This window comes from Heptranchias perlo, chromosome 1 (assembly GCF_035084215.1).
Source record: "Heptranchias perlo isolate sHepPer1 chromosome 1, sHepPer1.hap1, whole genome shotgun sequence".
Lineage (NCBI taxonomy): Eukaryota > Metazoa > Chordata > Chondrichthyes > Hexanchiformes > Hexanchidae > Heptranchias > Heptranchias perlo.
The window spans coordinates 121,533,121-121,552,112 of record NC_090325.1 but is presented as its reverse complement, the minus strand read 5'-3'; the positions used below and the strand labels follow the sequence as shown (position 1 = coordinate 121,552,112).

Genomic DNA, 18,992 nt, shown 5'->3' with positions numbered 1-18,992 from the left:
CTCATTCTGAATCAGCAATTCCATTAGTACAATTTTAAATGTTGAAAGGAATCCTATTTCTTCTAACATCATATACATGCATCATATGAAGCACTGCAGTATTCCAAAAGTGAAAAAAAGTTTCTATTTCCACTATAAATAAACCACTGACATTCAGCCTGCAGCAGTACTGTGTGATATAGTAACTTTCAGTAACATAATTCTCCCATATAAAAATATTGCTGCAAATTTCACCTGTTTACCCACATGTGTTGATCAAAAGCAATTGTGTCACTGATTCTCTGAATTCTTATTCTGTGTATTTTATAACTTTGTTTCCCAGGTTCTGTTGGGCATAATATTCCTGAAATGATACAAGTATTTAAAACTGGCCATGAATACATGGTGGAGCGTGACTGTTATATTCTATCTAAAATAGGGACGGTAAGTTCAACTAGAATAACAAAGACTGTTTTTACACTTAATGCTTAGCATTTAAAATTGCTGATTGCAAAACCAATTATTTTAATTTGTGGAAAAAATGATTGTGACAAATGTAATGATTTACATGTCTGAGTCTGAGTTAATCTGAACAGAACCAGTTGCAACTTTTTCAATTTGTATGGATGCTACTGTAAATACAGTGTTGCTTTTTTAATTTGTACAAATGCAGTCAACTCCAGATACTTGCAACATCTAATTAACAATCATTTTGGTCCAATATTGTCATGTTGGATAGATTGTGATATAAATTAGCTATGATCTAGTAATTGGCTTTGATTATGAAAATTGTAACTGCGCTTTGCCAGAAAAGTGTGACAGATTCCAGCTAACCCGATTCAGCATTTAGCCTCAAGTATCTATTTTTGAATCATGAGTTACTGTACTGTCTAGTTTAGCAGCTTATCCCTGCAGTATTGTAGAACATGTTTAGTTGAACCAAATAATATACCAAATTTTGTACTTGCATGCAGGCAAAAGTTGCACTTTCAATTTTCTGCTCTGAAATTGACCTCCGATAAATGAATGCTTATTTAGCCTTTAGCAAATGCAATTTCACATATGCGCATGTGTGACGTGTGAAATTGCATTAGCTAAAGGTTAAATCTCATGCACTCAACACAGATATTTTAGACCTAACTATTCTCACAGTTGACTTTTTAAAAAAATGTCCTGTTTCCTTGTATTCATGTGAAATAATTTGTAAGTTGAAGATTGACCATCAATTGTTTGATATGCCTGAAAAGGTCATGTACACGGAAATCATCTTATATCAGTAGATAAAATCAGATCTTGAGTACCAGTAATTATTCAGAGAAATGTTATAACATTTGAAAACTGAACGAGATTTGTGTATTAGAGGAGCTACTGTGTAGGGATGGGTAACTTTGTAAATTATGAATTTATAAGTGTATAATTAGAAGAAAATATAATCAAATACTTGGATTGTAGCAACACCTCTGATAAAATGTCCCTGCTCCTTTTTCCTAAATCCTTCCTCCTTCTTTGCTTTCAAAAGCAGCTTAAAATCCCTGCTGTTCAACCGAGGTTCCTCCCCCATTAAATATTCTGTTTTACCTTTTTCCCTCCTGCTGTTAGTCCTCCACCCTGTAATCATGCTCTGAGGCATCTTTCCGTATGTGAGGAGGGCTATAGAAATACGAGTTGTCGGCAGTATAATATTTTATAACATTATCGGAAGCAATTGGTACTTTAATGAATTTCAATGGTAATTATGTATGGACAATAACACTGTAACCGTCATACTGTAAGACATTTTGGCAGAAATTTATAACAACTTTGTGCACTAAATGAGTGCATTTGATACCAGTTTATCATACTGTTGCCAGTGAATTAGTGAATAGCAGAGCTGGCTTATTGAATCCATTCAGTAAAGCTGATGATGTTGAATTCTGTAATTTAACTGAGGTGGGCTGCAGTCCCTTTGGCATCCAAGTTTTCTAAAGGTTCTGATTGTGCTGCTGCTCCTTGTTTCTGTTGGATGCTGTACCGTGTTTGGGACACGAGCAAAAAGAGAGAGTAAGGAAAGATGAAAAGGAAGAGGATTCATGCAGTGAGATTGAATCTTGGGAAATGGGTTCAGCTGATGTGGATATTTAGCCAGCTGCCCAGTATAATGATTCAGAATGCTCAACTCCTGTAGTTTGCCAACTTGTTACTGCTCAATCACCCTAGTCTGTTGGCAGAAAAAACGTTAAGTGACTGTTACCAGTTTGTCGTTGTCAGCAATGGCTTTGACTCAGTTTAAAGATCAGAAAAATCCAGACTTATTCTAATTTTCTCCCAACAAAGGACAAACGCTGTTGTCCACACCACCACCCACTTAATACTTGAAAAAATTATGCCCATAACTGAACAAAATATGGGGTCCATAAATTGAAAGGGCCCTTACACATTAGAAACATAAATTAAAGAGAGACCCACAGCTTCATTGGAGGAAACTTAATTAAATAATGATTGGGACTGCTCTAGAGAAAATTAATTAAATGTAAGGATGATCAGTGGGGAGAGACGACAACCGTCTTTTCCTTCTGGTTACCATAGGGCTATTGAGAGCTGATGCAGCGATACTGCAAGACCAACCAGGCTGGCAGCCAAGCAATTGAATGAGGGTGCCAAGCAGCCAACAGCAGAAGCATCAGGCAGAATGGCCCACCAGTCAGGGCAGTTAGTGAGGTAGTTAGCGACTCAGAAAGGCAAAAGAAGCAAAGGTTAAATAGTGTTCAGCACAGGAATTTGACAGGGTTAAAAGGTATATACTTCAATGCAAGGAGTATTACAAACAAAGCAGATGAACTAAGGGAACAGATAGACACATGGTAGCATGATATCATTGCTATAACGGAAACCTGGCATAAAGAGGGGGATAATTGGCAGCTCGATATCCCTGGATATATTCAGGCAGGATAGAGTGGGTGATAAAAATGAGGGTGGGTAGCATTATTGGTTAAAGAATCAGTTATAGTTGTGAGAAGGGATGATATGCTAAATGGACCATCAATCGAGGCCATATGGGTTGAGCTAAGAAATAAAAAAGGGGCAGTCACACTACTAGTGTACTATAGACCCCCGAATAGCGAAAGGAAGATAGAAGAACAAATATGTAGGCAAATTTCTGAGTGCAAAAATAAGAGGGCAATAATAGTAGGGGACTTAAACTATCCTAACATCAACTGGGATTCAAACAGTGTGAGGGGCACAGAGGGTGCAAAATTCTTGATTGGTGTCCAGGAGAACTTTTTTAGCCAGTACGTGACAAGCCCAACAAGAGGGGATGCAATTCTAGATTTAGTCCTGGGAAATGAAGACGGGCAAGTGGGTGACCATATTGGGGATAGTGACCACAATTCAGTTAGTTTTAGCATTATTATGGAAAAGGACAGAGTTAAATCAGGAGTAAATTTAAATTGGGGGAAGGCAAATTTTACAGAACTAAGAGGTGATTTGGCAGAAGTGGACTGGACACAACTACTTGAGGAGAAATCAATGGCAAGCCAGTGGGAGGCACTAAAACGTGAAATTCTATGGGTACAATGCAGACACGTCCCCTCAAAGAAAAAGGATGGCACTGCCAAATTTAGAGCCCCTGGTTGTCTGAAAGTATACGGGGCAAGATAAAGCAGAAAAAGAAAGCTTATGACTGTCACAGAAAACTAAATACTGCAGAAAGCCTAGAGGAGTATAGAAAGTACAGGGATGATGTAAAAAAGGAAATAAGGAGAGCAAAGAGAGGGCATGAAAAAATATCAGCTGGTAAGATTAAAGAAAACCCAAAGATGTTTTATCAGTACATTAAGAACAAGAGGATAGCTAAGGAAAAGGTGGGACCTGTCAGGGATGATAAGGGTAACTTGTGTGTCGAAGCAGAGGATGTTGGTCGGGTTTTAAATGAATATTTTGTCTCCGTATTCACAAAGGAAAGGGATGATCCGGACGTGGTAGTTAAGGAGGAAAGGTGTGAAATATTGGATAAGGTAAACATAACGAGAGAGGAAGTACTAGAGGGACTGGAATCCTTGAAAGTTGATAAGTCACCAGGGCCGGATGGATTGTTTCCTAGGCTATTGAAGGAAGCCAGGGAGGAAATAGCGGATGCTCAGAGGATCATTTTCCAATCCTCACTAGATACAGGGTAGGTACCGGAGGACTGGAAGACTGCAAATGTAGTACCATTGTTTAAAAAGGGTATGAGGGAAAGGCCGAACAATTATAGGCAGGTCAGTCTTACCTCGGTGGTGGGCAAACTATTAGAATCAATACTGAGAGATAGGATAAACTGTCACTTGGAAAGGCATGGTTTAATCAGGGATAGTCAGCATGGATTTGTTCAGAAAAGGTCATGCCTTACAAATCTAATTGAATTCTTTGGGGAAGTGACAAGGAGGATTGATGAGGGTAGTGCAGTGGACGTTGTCTACATGGATTTTAGTAAAGCATTTGACAAGGTCCCACATGGCAGTCTGGTCAGAAAGGTAAAAGCCCATGGGATACAGGGAAATGTGGCAAATTGGATCCAAAATTGGCTCAGTAACAGGAACCAAAGGGTAAAAGTTGATGGATGTCTTTGCGAATGGAAATCCATTGATAGTGAAGAGGATAGCTGTAGACTCCAAGAAGATATCAATGGGTTGGTGGAGTGCGCAGAAAAGTGGGAAATGGAGTTCAACCCGGAGAAGTGTGAGGTAATGCACCTAAGGAGGGCAAACAGTAAAAGGGAATACGCAGTAAACGGGAATATATGAGAGGGGTAGAGGAAGTGAGAGACCTTGGAGTGCATGTGCACATGTCCCCGAAGGTGGCAGTACAGGTAGATTAGGTTGTGAAGAAGGCATACGGAATGCTCTCCGTTATTAGCCAAGGTAGAGAATACAAAAGCAGGGATATAATGATGGAACTGTATAAAATGCTGGTAAGGCCACAACTGGAGTATTGTGCGCAGTTCTGGTCACCACATTACAGGAAGGACGTAATTGCTCTGGAGAGAGTGCAGAGAAGATTTACAAGAATGTTGCCAGGGCTTGAAAATTGCAGCCATGAGGAGAGATTGGATAGGCTGAGGTTGTTTTCCTTGGAGCAGAGGAGGCTGAGGGGAGACTTGATTGAGGTGTACAAAATTCTGAGGGGCCCAGATAGAGTCGACAGGAAATACCTGTTTCCCCTAGCGGAGAGTTCAAGAACTAGAGGACATAGATTTAAGCTGATTGGCGGAAGGATTAGAGGGGACATGAGGAAAAACTTTTTTACCCAGAGGGTGGTGGGTGTATGGAATTCGCTGCCTGAATTGGTGGTGGAGGCAGGGACCCTCAGCTCTTTTTAAAAAGTACCTGGACCTGCACCTAAAGTGCTGTAAGCTGCAGGGTTACGGACTGGGTGCTGGAAGGTGGGATTAGAATGGACACCTGGTTGTTCTTTGAGCCGGCGCGAACACGATGGGCCGAATGGCCCCCTTCTGTGCTGTATCTTTTCTATGGCAGCCATTTAACAAACGCTGGGGGAAGAGAGGCACGGCAGTGGTGGCAATACTGCCATTAATCAGACGGGGTTGACAAGTGAAGTGGGTCACAAGCAACCCATGCTACTTGGCAGAAACAGGAGCAAGGGAATCAAGAAAGCAGGGCCCCCGGGTGAGTATAATGGAAATGCCTTTACTAAGATACTGGCAATTCTCTGGTAAATGCACTGCTATTGTGCCACCCTGTGGTAAATGTTAAGTACTGCAGTGAGAATTGACAGAGCTTGAGTTCAGTTGATCGATGGTCACGTAACCTTCGGTGGCATAACATTATGCTCACAGTGCCATGAGCGTAGCAATATCATTAGAATGCTGCTACCACTCACTGTTTGTAATATATAATAGATGGTATGCTCTGATTTTATTGAGTCAAATAAAAGCTTTAACAAGGGTTAATATAGCCAAGTTCAGCATCATTGTGCCAGTATGCAGGTAGCATTTTTTTTCATTTTAAGGTATAGAAGAGCTGCAATTTAACTAATAATCCTGAAATAATTTGGATATAAATTACTCAGTGGGGTTCACACCAATGGTGGAATAATGTCAGAAGATTTTCCCACAGGTTTTTACCTAATGTTTCAGGAAGTATAATTTCTTCTGGATGTGTCACAATGTGAATAATTTATTTAAAAATCAGCTGAACTTTGGACCACTGACTGGGACTTATGACAGCTGCTTCCTTTTGCTGTAACTGTAGCAACTGTAGCGTTCGAAGAGCAGGAAGTCCTGTTTGGTTACAGCAACTGGAGAATGTGCTTGGGTTGTTGCAGCTATATGCAATCAATTTATCGTCCTTTATTGTCTCGGCTTATTTAAATGAAAGTCCCAGAAGCTTGACAAAATGGAAAGGGGACTGATTTGTTTTGCTATATTTGCGACTGTAGTTTGGCTGATAGTGGGGCTGTACGTCATTGTGTGCCTTTTACTTCTGTATTCAATTTGCTGCAAAACGCAAAATGAGGATCGCCATATGGAAAACCAGCCTCTGCCACCTGAGGAACTTTCAGAGAGCGTGTGACATGAACCACGGACAGATTATATGGAGCCCATATTTTGGAATGTCTGTTGGAAGAGAGGCACAGTGAGGTTTAAAAACTGTTTGTATGCTACCGTACTACTTCAGTAGCGTGCTAAAGAAATAAGTTTGAATACTACTGCACTGTGTTTTCTATTCTGAATTGAAAACATCGGCGCATAGGATTGAAAAGACTTATTCAATGTGTGCTTGTTACAAAGGACAGTGAGGTTCTGTAACTCCACATAACTCATGAGCACTAGGCACTTCGGAGTGATTGAATAATGAGCTGGGAATATATTTGGATGTCGCTTATGAACCTTTGGTGCGGGAAAAGATTGCATTAACTTTGTGCAAGTTTATCTGGTAGATTTTCTGATTATATTGTGGGAATTGATTTCTAAGTGTATTTTATTGTACAGTGGATTCAAAATCAATATATGTCTCATATACTTAATTCTGAAGTCTGTAAATGTATTTGGGAATGTGCAATCATTTACATAAAGTTAAATTTATTTTTTTCCAAAAGAAAAATCTTTTGTTCCTCCTTACGCCAGAGTATATGTCCAATGTAAATATGCTAGCCAGTTAGACATTTTTAAGCAACACCAAAAAAGGTTGGAAATCTGTCCAAGATTAAAATTGACAGTTATGTAATTAGTTTTCATGAATTAACAGATAATTGTTTACACTTTATAGTTAAACTGAGTTTCAATTATGATGTGAGTTTTCTCAATAAATAAGTTGGAGATGACATTATTTCCCTCTTTATTTTTGGTCATGAATTTCTGTCAAATGTTTGTCTTTGACTTCTACAATATAAAGTGAACTAAATTAACAGTCTAAATACAGAACTGATTAAATGATTTGTATCATTCCATACACTTAGATATGCAAGATACAGCCACATTTTTGAGAGCTGATTTATTAAAAAAAGTGTACTTTGGGATCTTAGTAAAAGATAGTAATGAATTCAGATATTTTGTTTATATTCTATATTCTTTTAAAAAGCTAGATGCTCGAGTGCATCTGCTTTAATTTAATTAATTTTAATTGTGGAATAAAAGCATTAAGTGGACCAATTTTAAGCCACTGTGAAATCATGTAACAGAAGCATACTGTCATGAATTGAACCGTTTAGGTGCCTGACAGACGATGTAGTGAAATGCTTTTACTCTTCATTGACCACATGCATAAAATTCTTGCCAGGAAAAGCCAACATGAAATATTTGTTGCAAATTGTGTGGTACAAGTATATCTACCTGGAAAAACTGCTAGTTTCTTGCAAAGTGTAAACCCCATTGATTTTCTTAATGCACTGATTACAGTGTTCATGTTGCTCTTTGTTTTTAACTTTTGTTTTATTTTTTTGAAAACACTGTTCATTAGATTGAGTGTATATTGAGATTTACTTTAAAGTATGAAGCCTAGTAATACAGAAGTTCAGTAAATTAGGTTAAAGCATAAAAAGAAAACTGCAAACACTGGAGACTGAAGTAAAAAAGTAGCAAATGCTGGAAATACGCAGCAGATCCATCAACATCTGTGAAGAGAGAAGACACATTTAACATTTTGGGTGTCGACTCTTTGTCATTAGAGTGATGAAGGGACAAAAGTTAAACCATCTTTTCTCTTTATAGGTCCTGATTGACTTGCTGGGTTTGATTTTAAAAGGGCGTTGGGATGGCTGCGGTGGGGGGTCAAACCCGACGAATAAAATCTTAGCTTTCCCCACGCGATCGCGACTTAATTGGTGGCCATTAATCTTGTTTCCGGGTTTGCCATCTGAAAGCTGTGCAGTGGGCGGACTGTGCACCCGCATGACAGGCTGTCAGCTGGAGCGTCTGGATTTAAAGGGCCATTGCTCCAATGGATTTTTCTGGAGCAAAGACCATGAAGACCCAGTGGAGCAGCACGGGCAAGGCTGCTCCAAGATTTAACGACACCTCACTTCAGCTGCTACTGGCCAGGGTGAGGAGGAGGAGGAGGAGGGAACTATTTTACCCAGCCAATAGGAGGAAGTGCCCTGCCTCTGCCACCAAGAAGGCCTGGCTCGAGGTTGCAGAGGAGGTCACCAGCAGCAGCAACATATCCCGCAGTTGGGTCCAGTGCAGGAAGTGTTTCAATGACCTAACTAGGTCAGCAAAAGTGAGTACACTTAATGATTCTCCTGCATTCCGTGGTGAACATCAACCACCCCCCCACCCCCCCCCCCCACCCAACTCATTCTGCACACCAAGACTACTCTATCACGTCACTCCTCACACCCACTTAAGGCTCATCCTCAACTTACCTGCACTTCCTGATCACATCCTCAGCTCCCCATTAGTCACTCCACCACTACCACTTACCCCCAATCCTCATCCAATGTGATGTCTCTGTCTCATACTAACCCTCTGATGCACCTCTTTCATGGTCAGCCTCACGTAAAGCAATGCGTTCATCGGCTGACCACTTCACCATCACTCACTCACACGTCTGTACTTTCTCCCCTTCTAGGAGAAAAGAGCACAAAATGCATTGTGAGAGGGCAAGGACTGGAGGGGGACCACAACAAATAGTGGTCCTCACAGATGTGGAGGAGGAGGACCTGCAGATCAGCCGCACCCTCGAATGCCTGTCCATCGGGGACGCCGACACTGGCATCCCACAAACATCTGGTGACACACCTTTAACATTCATCACACCAAACATCAATTGATGTTAATAATGCTTGCATGTTGAACACCTCTGTATGCTTGTTGCAACATAACACATCTGTGATGATGCTTAATATTGCCTTCTGTTTTCTTACAGGCCCTTCAATGACCACAGTGATGGCAGAAGACAATTGCTCAGAGGATCTGCCAACCTCTGAGGGCGCATAGTCACATCTTAGCAAGCCATGCACCAGTGCAGATACTCAACTCGGTGGGTCCTAGTAGTCAGTTAGTTGGGTTGGCACCACACACAAATGAGCATGAGCAGACACTGGTGGGAGGGGCAGCTGTGGAGAGTCTGCGTCGGTGGGTGCACTCCTCCCCAGGCTCTACTCATCTGGACGCAGATGCTGAACCCTGGGGGCCATCCTTTAAAAGGAGAATAATCGAGGGACTGCAGCACATTTGCAGGGTACTGGAACAACTGCCACGCGCACTCTCCACAATAGCGCAGTGCATGGAGGAGTCCAACTCCTGCATTAGTAGAATGGTGGCACAGGGACGTGAGGAACTGTCTGAGATAGTGTCACAGGTAAGTGTGGGAATATCTGCAATGGAGAGAAGGCTAGCCTGCATTGAGCTTCAAGCATGGCTCGCAAATGAGTCCATTCAGGCTCTGACAACGGCCGTTCGGACTCACGGTGAGCAACATTCTGCTGCCTTAAACAGGCAGACAGAAACTTTACAACTAGGCTTCCAAGGCAGCACACGTGACGATCCGGATTCTTTCCCCTCAGTCTGGTTCAGTAATAACTGAAGTCGAATACATTTTAAAGCTTCTTTGCCACGTAGACACACGTATCCTCCAAACTGTTCTCCAGCAGGATGGTAGGAGTGATATGGACCTGGTCCAGGAGAGAGATGATAGCGAAAGGGGACGTGGAAGTGGGGATGCCACTCAAAGCGCTCCCACATATCACCCGTTGCCCCCCTCTCAACCAGTACCCACAATGCTGCCTCCTCTCCTGGTGGCTAAGTCAGCCTTCGCACTGGTGCAGGTGGAGCAGTCTTTGGAGGGGCCCTCATGGGCTCCAAAACCCAGAGGGCGTAGGCTGAAAGCATCTAAGCAGTCCGGCCGTGAACATGAACAACTTGCCACTACCTCTGCTGCAGCCACAGGGGATGCACCACATAGAAGTGTAGGAAGAGAAAGGCTAAGGATTTGTGATCACGAAGGTTATGCACAAGGGTGTCTGAAAGACTGTCATGTTTTTCTTTTATATTTAGTTTCTGTCAAAGTCACATTAAATGTTATCATTCTTACCACTACTGCCACGTCTTGCCCATTCTTGACTGGCTTTTGTGATAGGGTCCTTTCATGTGCTTCACCATGAACGGCGACACTTGATGCCACCCAGTGGGTCACTTTACAGTGGGTGTATGTGTAGTTGCAGAACTGTTTTGTGCAGTTGGGGGGCTGGTGTTGGCGCTGGTCTTTCCAGGTAGTTTGAGGTCTGGACTCTTCTTACTTTCTGATCTTAGGAGAATCATTCACATATGAGTGACTTCCTGGCCACACGAGCAGCCAGGTGAGCCGCTGCTCTGCCCATGGGTTCAGCCTCCTCCTGCTCCTCCTCAGTGTGGATGAGGGTATGGGGCCTCCTCAACCAGTACCCCTCCCTGTTGTGCCATGTTGTGCAGGACACAACACACTACTATAATGCGACCCACTCTCGCTGGTGCGTATTGAAGCGCTCCCCCAGAACGATCGAGGCACCGAAATCGCATCTTCAGCAATCCTATCGCATGTTCAGTTATAGACCTGGTGGCGATGTGGCTATCGATGTATCGACGCTGTTGCTCGCTAATGGAGTTCCTCGGAGATGTCATGAGCCATATGTGCGGGGATATACCTTGTCCCTGAGGAGCCAGCCTTTAGGGGTGTTCGGTGCGTGGAAGAGGCCCAGGATGTTGGATTCCCATGAGGTGAATGAGATGAGGAAAAATTTCTTCATTCAGCGGATGGTGAACCTGTGGAATTCTCTGCCATGGAAGGCTGTGGAGACCAAATCAATGAATATATTTAAGGAGGAGATAGATAGATTTCTAGACACAAAAGGCATCAAGGGGTATAGGGAGAGAGCAGGAATATGGTATTGAGATAGAGGATCAGCCATGATCGTATTGAATTGTGGAGCAGGCTCGAAGGGTCGAATGGCCTACTCCCGCTCCTATTTTCGATGTTTCTTTTCCTCCGAATGAACGAATCGTGACAGCTGCCAGGGAATCTGGCGCACACGTGAAGAAATCTTTTGCGGTGGTCACAAACGAGCTGAGCTTTGATGGAGTGATACCCTTTCTGTTGATGAACAGTCCTGGTTCCTGCGACATCGCTCCCTCTTCTTCCCCTCTGTGCTCTTGTGCAGGTGCCTGTGGCGCAGCACTGTGTTGTGGAACTCCCAGTGGTGGAAGTGCACGCCTTGCCTGGCAAGGCTGGTGATGTTGTTCATCTTTGGATGTACTGGTGAATGCAGCCATCGTGCCCCCCCCCACCCCCATCCTGATGGTGTCAGTTTGAGGGGGTCTGAAAAGTTGGTAAATATTTGTAAACAGAACAATTCTGAGTGGAAACCAAGAATTTTTAGTCTAAACACAAAGATATCCCAGCCAAACGTTTTTCTAAGAAAACTGAGTGCCCTGTTGCATTTTATCCCCATCTGTCAAACAGGCGTTTAAATGTCCAAATGGCTGCTGGCTGAAACACGACTCGTTCACCATGGCGTGTTTCGCACAGCATGGGAAACACAATGAGGCAGCTTTGAAATCGCTTGCCTTCATTGTAAATTACATTTATTCATTTTTAAACTACTTCAACTTGGTGATTTAGTGCTGGTAGAAGTAGGGAACCTTGGATGACTCGGGAGATTGAGGCCCTAGTTAAAAAGAAGAAGGAGGCATATGACATGCATAGACAGCTGGGATCAAGTGGATCCCTTGAAGAGTATAGAGATTGCCGGAGTAGAGTTAAGAGAGAAATCAGGAGGGCAAAAAGGGGACATGAGATTGCTTTGGCAGATAAGGTAAAGGAGAATCCAAAGAGCTTCTACAAATACATAAAGGGCAAAAGAGTAACTCGGGAGAGAGTAGGGCCTCTTAAGGATCAACAAGGTCATCTATGGGTGAGATCCTAAATGAATATTTCTCATCGGTATTTACGGTTGAGAAAGGCATGGATGTTAGGAAACTTGGGGAAATAAATAGTGATGTCTTGAGGAGTGTACATATTACAGAGAGGGAGGTGCTGGAAGTCTTGACGCGCAACAAGGTAGATAAATCTCCGGGACCTGATGAAATGTATCCCAGGACGTTATGGGAGGTTAGTGAGGAAATAGCGGGTCCCCTAGCAGAGATGTTTGAATCATCGACAGCTACAGGTGAGGTGCCTGAAGATTGGAGGGTAGCAAATGTTGTGCCTTTGTTTAAGAAGGGCGGCAGGGAAAAGCCTGGGAACTACTGGCCGGTGAGCCTGACATCTGTAGTGGGTAAGTTGTTAGAGGGTATTCTAAGAGACAGGATCTAAAGGCATTTGGAGAGGCAGGGACTGATTAGGAACAGTCAGCATGGTTTTGTGAGAGGAAAATCATGTCTCACGAATTTGATTGAGTTTTTTGAAGGGGTAACCAAGAAGATAGATGAGGGCTGTGCAGTAGACGTGGTCTACATGGACTTTAGCAAAGCCTTTGACAAGGTACCGCATGGTAGGTTGTTACATAAGGTTAAATCTCACGGGATCCAAGGTGAGGTAGCCAATTGGATACAAAATTGGATTGACGACAGAAGACAGAGGGTGGTTGTAGAGGGTTGTTTTTCAAACTGGAGGCCTGTGACCAGCGGTGTGCCTCAGGGATCGGTGCTGGGTCCGCTGTTATTTGTTATTTATATTAATGATTTGGATGAGAATTTAGGAGGCATGGTTAGTAAGTTTGCAGATGACACCAAGATTGGTGGCATTGTGGACAGTGAAGAAGGTTATCTAGGATTGCAACGGGATCTTGATAAATTGGGCCAGTGGGCCGATGAATGGCAGATGGAGTTTAATTTAGATAAATGTGAGGTGATGCATTTTGGTAGATCGAATCGGGCCAGGACCTACTCCGTTAATGGTAGGGCGTTGGGGAGAGTTATAGAACAAAGAGATCTAGGAGTACAGGTTCATAGCTCCTTGAAAGTGGAGTCACAGGTGGATAGGGTGGTGAAGAAGGCATTCAGCATGCTTGGTTTCATTGGTCAGAACATTGAATACAGGAGTTGGGATGTCTTGTTGAAGTTGTACAAGACATTAGTAAGGCCACACTTGGAATACTGTGTACAGTTCTGGTCACCCTATTATAGAAAGGATATTATTAAACTAGAAAGAGTGCAGAAAAGATTTACTAGGATGCTACCGGGACTTGATGGTTTGACTTATAGGGAGAGATTGGATAGACTGAGACTTTTTTCCCTGGAGAGTAGGAGCTTTAGGGGTGATCTTATAGAAGTCTATAAAATAATGAGGGGCATAGATAAGGTCGATAGTCAAAATCTTTTCCCAAAGGTAGGGGAGTCTATAACGAGGGTGCATAGATTTAAGGTGAGAGGGGAGAGATACAAAAGGGTCCAGAGGGGCAATTTTTTCACTGAAAGGGTGGTGAGTGTCTGGAACGAGCTGCCAGAGGCAGTAGTAGAGGCGGGTACAATTTTGTCTTTTAAAAAGCATTTGGACAGTTACATGGGTAAGATGGGTTTGGAGGGATATGGGCCAAGTGCAGGCAATTGGGACTAGCTTAGTGGTATAAACTGGGCGACATGGACATGTTGGGCCGAAGGGCCTGTTTCCATGTTGTAAACTGCTATGATTCTATGATTCTAATACCGATTTCCGGGTTTGGGAACGGCGCGTGGACCCAGATGGCTCTGGGTCGTGCGCGTTGTTAGGTGTGTTGGAGCCGGGATTTCAGCCCGCCCCTGAAAAACATGATTTTCTTTGCCCCCCCCCCCCCCCCACAACGCACCCGCAGATTTCTTTTAAAATTGTGCCCGCTGTGTTTTCATCATTTTCTGTTTTTCCTTCGGTTAGTTAGAATGCATTTATAAAGAAGATAGAAAAAAATTGGTTTGCAGGGTTTGTGTACCGTTGCCTTTCCAATAATATTAATAGTGACAAGCTCAATGAACTCACTACTAAATTGTTTGTCTACTTATGTATTACTGCAACTGTAATAGTCACAAATAGCATTATGAACTGGGTTTGAAAACTTCTCTGCAGATAATACAGATTACAAGTCTGGTATTTATTTTGATAGCTCTCAGCCATTACTCTTATACTTAAAATGACGAGTAACAGTTTAATAATTTGTGAAGTTATATAGCCCTCCTATGTAGATATTGTTCCATTGTGTTTTAGTAATACTATAAGGTGCTGCAAAGATTGATTATGCTAAATCTGGAAGCAAATGTCATCCATGCAAGGATCTAAACTTAGAAAATGGAAAAATATCCAACCATTAAAGCACTTTTACTTAATAATCAATTTTAACTGTGTGTATTATAACAGGTGGTAAATCAATGGAACTGTGCCTGTTCCTTTCAGTATTGGCAGACAGCAGACTTCTAGTGAGCTATAACATAATAAGTAAAATAGAAGAAGTCATTCCACCAAATGTGGCAGTAACGTTATAGGTAAGAGCAATTATTCATGGGACATCCCATAGTTAGTAGCAGATTATTCCATACCACAGAATAAATAGCTATGAAATTCAGTATACATTTCAAATCTGTATTGCAGTTCTATGCAGATTTATACATTGTCCTCTGCCCTACTAAAACAATTATTCTGCATTGTTGTTGCAACCTATTTATGAAGTACAATGGTGATAAGCCACAATTCTAACATGCATCCTATCCAAGTGTTAACATTTTTTTCCAGTTTTCTGCACATAACCCAACTCTCGTATTCTGAAAGCAGTAACTCATGCTGGGGTATGATTCCAAAAGGGCTGTTTGTTCTCCAGTGTCCCATTGTTCAAGTGTGAGCCTCTAGGGCGAGTGTTGACAGGTTATTCTTCACTGTGAGGCATCACCATTGAGCTTGTTCTTGTTTTCACATGATGTCCTCACATACGCATTTCCAATGGGTGTCACTGAATAGCAATCAGGAACCTCACCTAATCTTTTTTATATGCCCTTCCCTAGCCTAGATATGCTTGAGACCAAATGTGGTCTCCACAATTGCCTTGGCTAACTCGGCTCATATGTGGGATCAAACGTGGGATTTTCCTGATCTGAATAGTTCCAGCAATGCAGTTGTTCACTGGGCCCAACCCAATGTATTTTAATTGTTTTGAGATCTTGGAGAAACCTGCAGTATTTCGGAATCATTTGTGCACATATTCTGCAGCAGTAAATGTCGTGTGTGGATAAGAAATTAGAATCAGCAAATGTTGTAACGTTTAAGATGATTTAATTGATACAATATAAAATAGTGGGCCTAACACTGCTCCATCTGTTTATACAGTGTTGTAAAAATCAGTCGGTTGTAAGTACAGGACGAGGAATTAAAAGAATATTGTGCAAGATTAGATTTTAAACCGGGAATGGATTGTAGTTTTTGTACTAACTCATTCAGCAGAAGTAATATTGTGTGTATTTTTAACAGCCTTATTTGCTGCAAAGTTGTAATGGAACAATTAAGATTTTAAAATTTTTTAACTACAGTGCCCTTGCCACAGTCTTGTGGAGACTGATAATTGACAAAGAGCTACATAGTACTGCTGCATGCTCAGTCAGGACTGAATTTTTAAAAAATCGTTTGACAGCTAAGGCTTGGTATTCAGGATGAAAAGGATGCTCATTTTCAACTGAATTCAGTGGCCCCAGAGTCAGATCCAAAATGGTGTGTGTGCCTGAAACGTTGGAGAATAAACCCAAATCTGATTACTTCTGCTTGAAAGAAAAAGCATATATTGCTCTGGTATATCAGCTATTCACTACTATAGTACTGTAACATTAGCCTTTAGTCTCGGCTGATTCAGTAATCTTATTTGAACTACATATGTTAAGACAACTCCCTTGCACTTTTGGATCTGGTAACTCCTACAAGCTACCTTTCCCTGCCTTTCAAAAAACAAATAAATGAGAAGAAAGAACGAATCTTGCAGTTAATTATAATCTTTGTAACTATTACATTTTAACAGGGGTTCTGATGGTAAGGCTCTGTTTTCAGTGACTTTATGGTAAACATATAATAAAGAATTAGCTCATCCAAATAAAAGAGGAATGATGCCCTATTTATATTGCATTTAACTTTTTTATGCTGATGAGCTGTCTATTTAGATGAAAGCCACTATTAGTGTAGTGGAATTGCAGTAAAACAGGAAATTGCATGGGAAGCATATGACTGAGCTGTGCACAATGGCTCACCGAGGTTATTAAAGTAGATACGGTAGTACTGAATTATATTTTTATTGATAGCTGATGGCCAACAGTTACATCGCTTTGTAGCTATATGCATGTTGGTATATTGTTTCTTTCAAAAAGAAGGGATTCATCCCTACTGTGTATAAATTGCAGGACTTCATTGAGATATGGTTAGACAAGTAATATGAACAGATAGTCCTAAAATGAATTTATTTGTTGGAAGAACAGCTGGAAAAAAGTCAGTAACTATCAATCAGCAGGTTCAGCAGTCGGGAGATCTGGGCAGTAAATTCAGTAAGTTGCAGATGATTCTGATTTTATGTATTGTGATGTCCTCCTCAATTGCATAGATTCTTGACAGCTGTTCTGTTGTTTTTCAGTTGGATATGCCAAGGGAACACATTACTGCTAATGTCGCCACAATCATCAAGGATGTTTGTACACAAAGACCACTGAGTTTTGGTGAGTAATACTGTTGCTCTGTTTAGAGTTTGTGTCCTATTTTTGTGTACAAATCTGGAATCTTTGAGAAGTAAACCAAATATCCTCCACATGATATATTTAGTTAGGATGAAATTTATATAGACTGGGGTTGGGGGGACGGAATCTGTAGGAAGACTAAAAAAACACTCTGCTTTTCATTCTTGGGGCTGTCGTTGGAATCTAGCCAGAGTTGTGGATCCCGATTAAATGAGTTTAGTGAATTTCAGTCCAGTCTTATTACGTGTGGGGTTCACAACACAAATTGATAAGTTATAGCCAGTCTTCCTGAGTGAGACTACAAGGATGACAGATGCGGGAAAGTGCATTTGGGTAATTTTCTAAGGTTGCACTTAAGATGCATTAGAGCAGATTAGAGAGAGATTTATTGTGCATTTAACATTTAACACATACTACATGTGACATGGGAGCAGAGCAGATTTTAGATTCCAAAGGTAGAAAACCGTTCCACTGCTCAGTTATGACATCTTCTCCTTGATGAAAGCATAAATTCAAAATGTTTTTATTGTATGTGTGTAATTAAAATAAAAGATTCGAATCAAGGTTCGCCCAGTTAAGGGCCAGGAAGGTCCCAGTTTGCTCCCCAGTCTGTGCTGAATTAGCTGGAATGGCAGTAGGAATGATACAATTGACATCAATGTTGGATTAGGGAGGGGTAAAGTTGACTAGAGTTTTCGCTCAAGATTGCTATCCAGCAATCCCTGCTGAACATGCATGACTGGGCATTGCACACGGACAGGATAGGGTTCAGTTGCATTCCACCAAATGGTAGTGTTGCAGTGACTCCAATGGGAGGGAAGGGAAAAGGCTATATTTACAGTGTGACATGTTTACATAGGCAGTTTCCATTGTAAACATAGAAATAGGAATTTATTATGGAAAAAGTGATGGGAAGTGCATACAGATGTAAGATGTTTAATGTAATATTGGGGAGGAGAGAGGTAAGTTTACCAGCCAAAAGAAAGGGAATCCACATAATTCAAGACAAAACGTGCTTTAAAGGAACAGACTTCCATAATTCCACTGTTGGTTTTTTTGATTACCAGTGATAACATTTAAACAATGAGGCATACTACACAAAAGGGGATGAGTTAACTAACTTGAAATCTGACCACTTTTAGATTGTTCTTCCTGCTCTAAGCCCTTGAATTGCACAATTTAGAAAATATAATCATTTGGAATGTGCAGTTTTCCTATTCTGTATATCCTGGTTTCAGCTTTGTATTTCATACAATTGTTTGTGTTAAAAATAGAACACAAAAACAAACAGTTTAAGTTAGCAGATGTTTTCTACTTTTATTTTTTTCAGGGCCATTTGTTGAACGAGCCATTATATGCAGTGCAACTAGTGAGTCTTTGCTGTTCAAAGTAGAACCTTTCCTTCCTCAAATAATGGAAGACAATGAAGAAGAGAATCAAAATGTCAATAATTAACTATTGTGCTATTATGTACAGATGTACTACTGCTGTTTTGTGTCCATATGGCATATTATGATGCAATAAACCTTGATTCATGTGTCATGAATGAACAAGTTGAGTTTATCAGCACTGCTTAAACAGGGGCTGTGTGGACTGAAATTTAATCAAGTAAACAACCAATGTGCATCCTGTTAATGTTCATTTAAAAGGAATATTTGCTGTGGCACAGATACAATCCCCATACATGCTTAGTGTTTGCTCAATGGGAACGATTGGATAAGATTTTTCTCAACATAGATTGTTATGATAAGCTACTACTGGATAGAGTTTTCACATGGTGTTTTACAAAGAATGTGGATGTCTCCAATGTACCATATTATCATACCTTGTAAATTCTCCTTTGAAATATTATCACTAACAACTAAAAAAAAATTAAAGGCTGTCATTTTTG

At 41.3% G+C, this 18,992-nt stretch overlaps 1 protein-coding gene across 3 annotated transcripts in view; it reads left to right on the top strand.

Annotated features, from left to right (window-relative positions):
- The window catches only part of mrpl1 (mitochondrial ribosomal protein L1), a 43,670-nt gene extending 25,030 nt beyond the window's left edge, over positions 1-18,640 (top strand). For all 3 annotated transcript variants that reach the window (XM_067990769.1, XM_067990789.1, XM_067990778.1), the window contains exons 7-9: positions 323-423; positions 17,002-17,083; positions 18,432-18,640. In XM_067990769.1, coding sequence (XP_067846870.1) covers positions 323-423; positions 17,002-17,083; positions 18,432-18,556 — 308 coding nt within the window. In that variant the 3' untranslated portion in view covers positions 18,557-18,640. The remainder of the gene's footprint in view (positions 1-322; positions 424-17,001; positions 17,084-18,431) is intronic.
- The last annotated feature ends 352 nt before the right edge of the window (positions 18,641-18,992 follow it).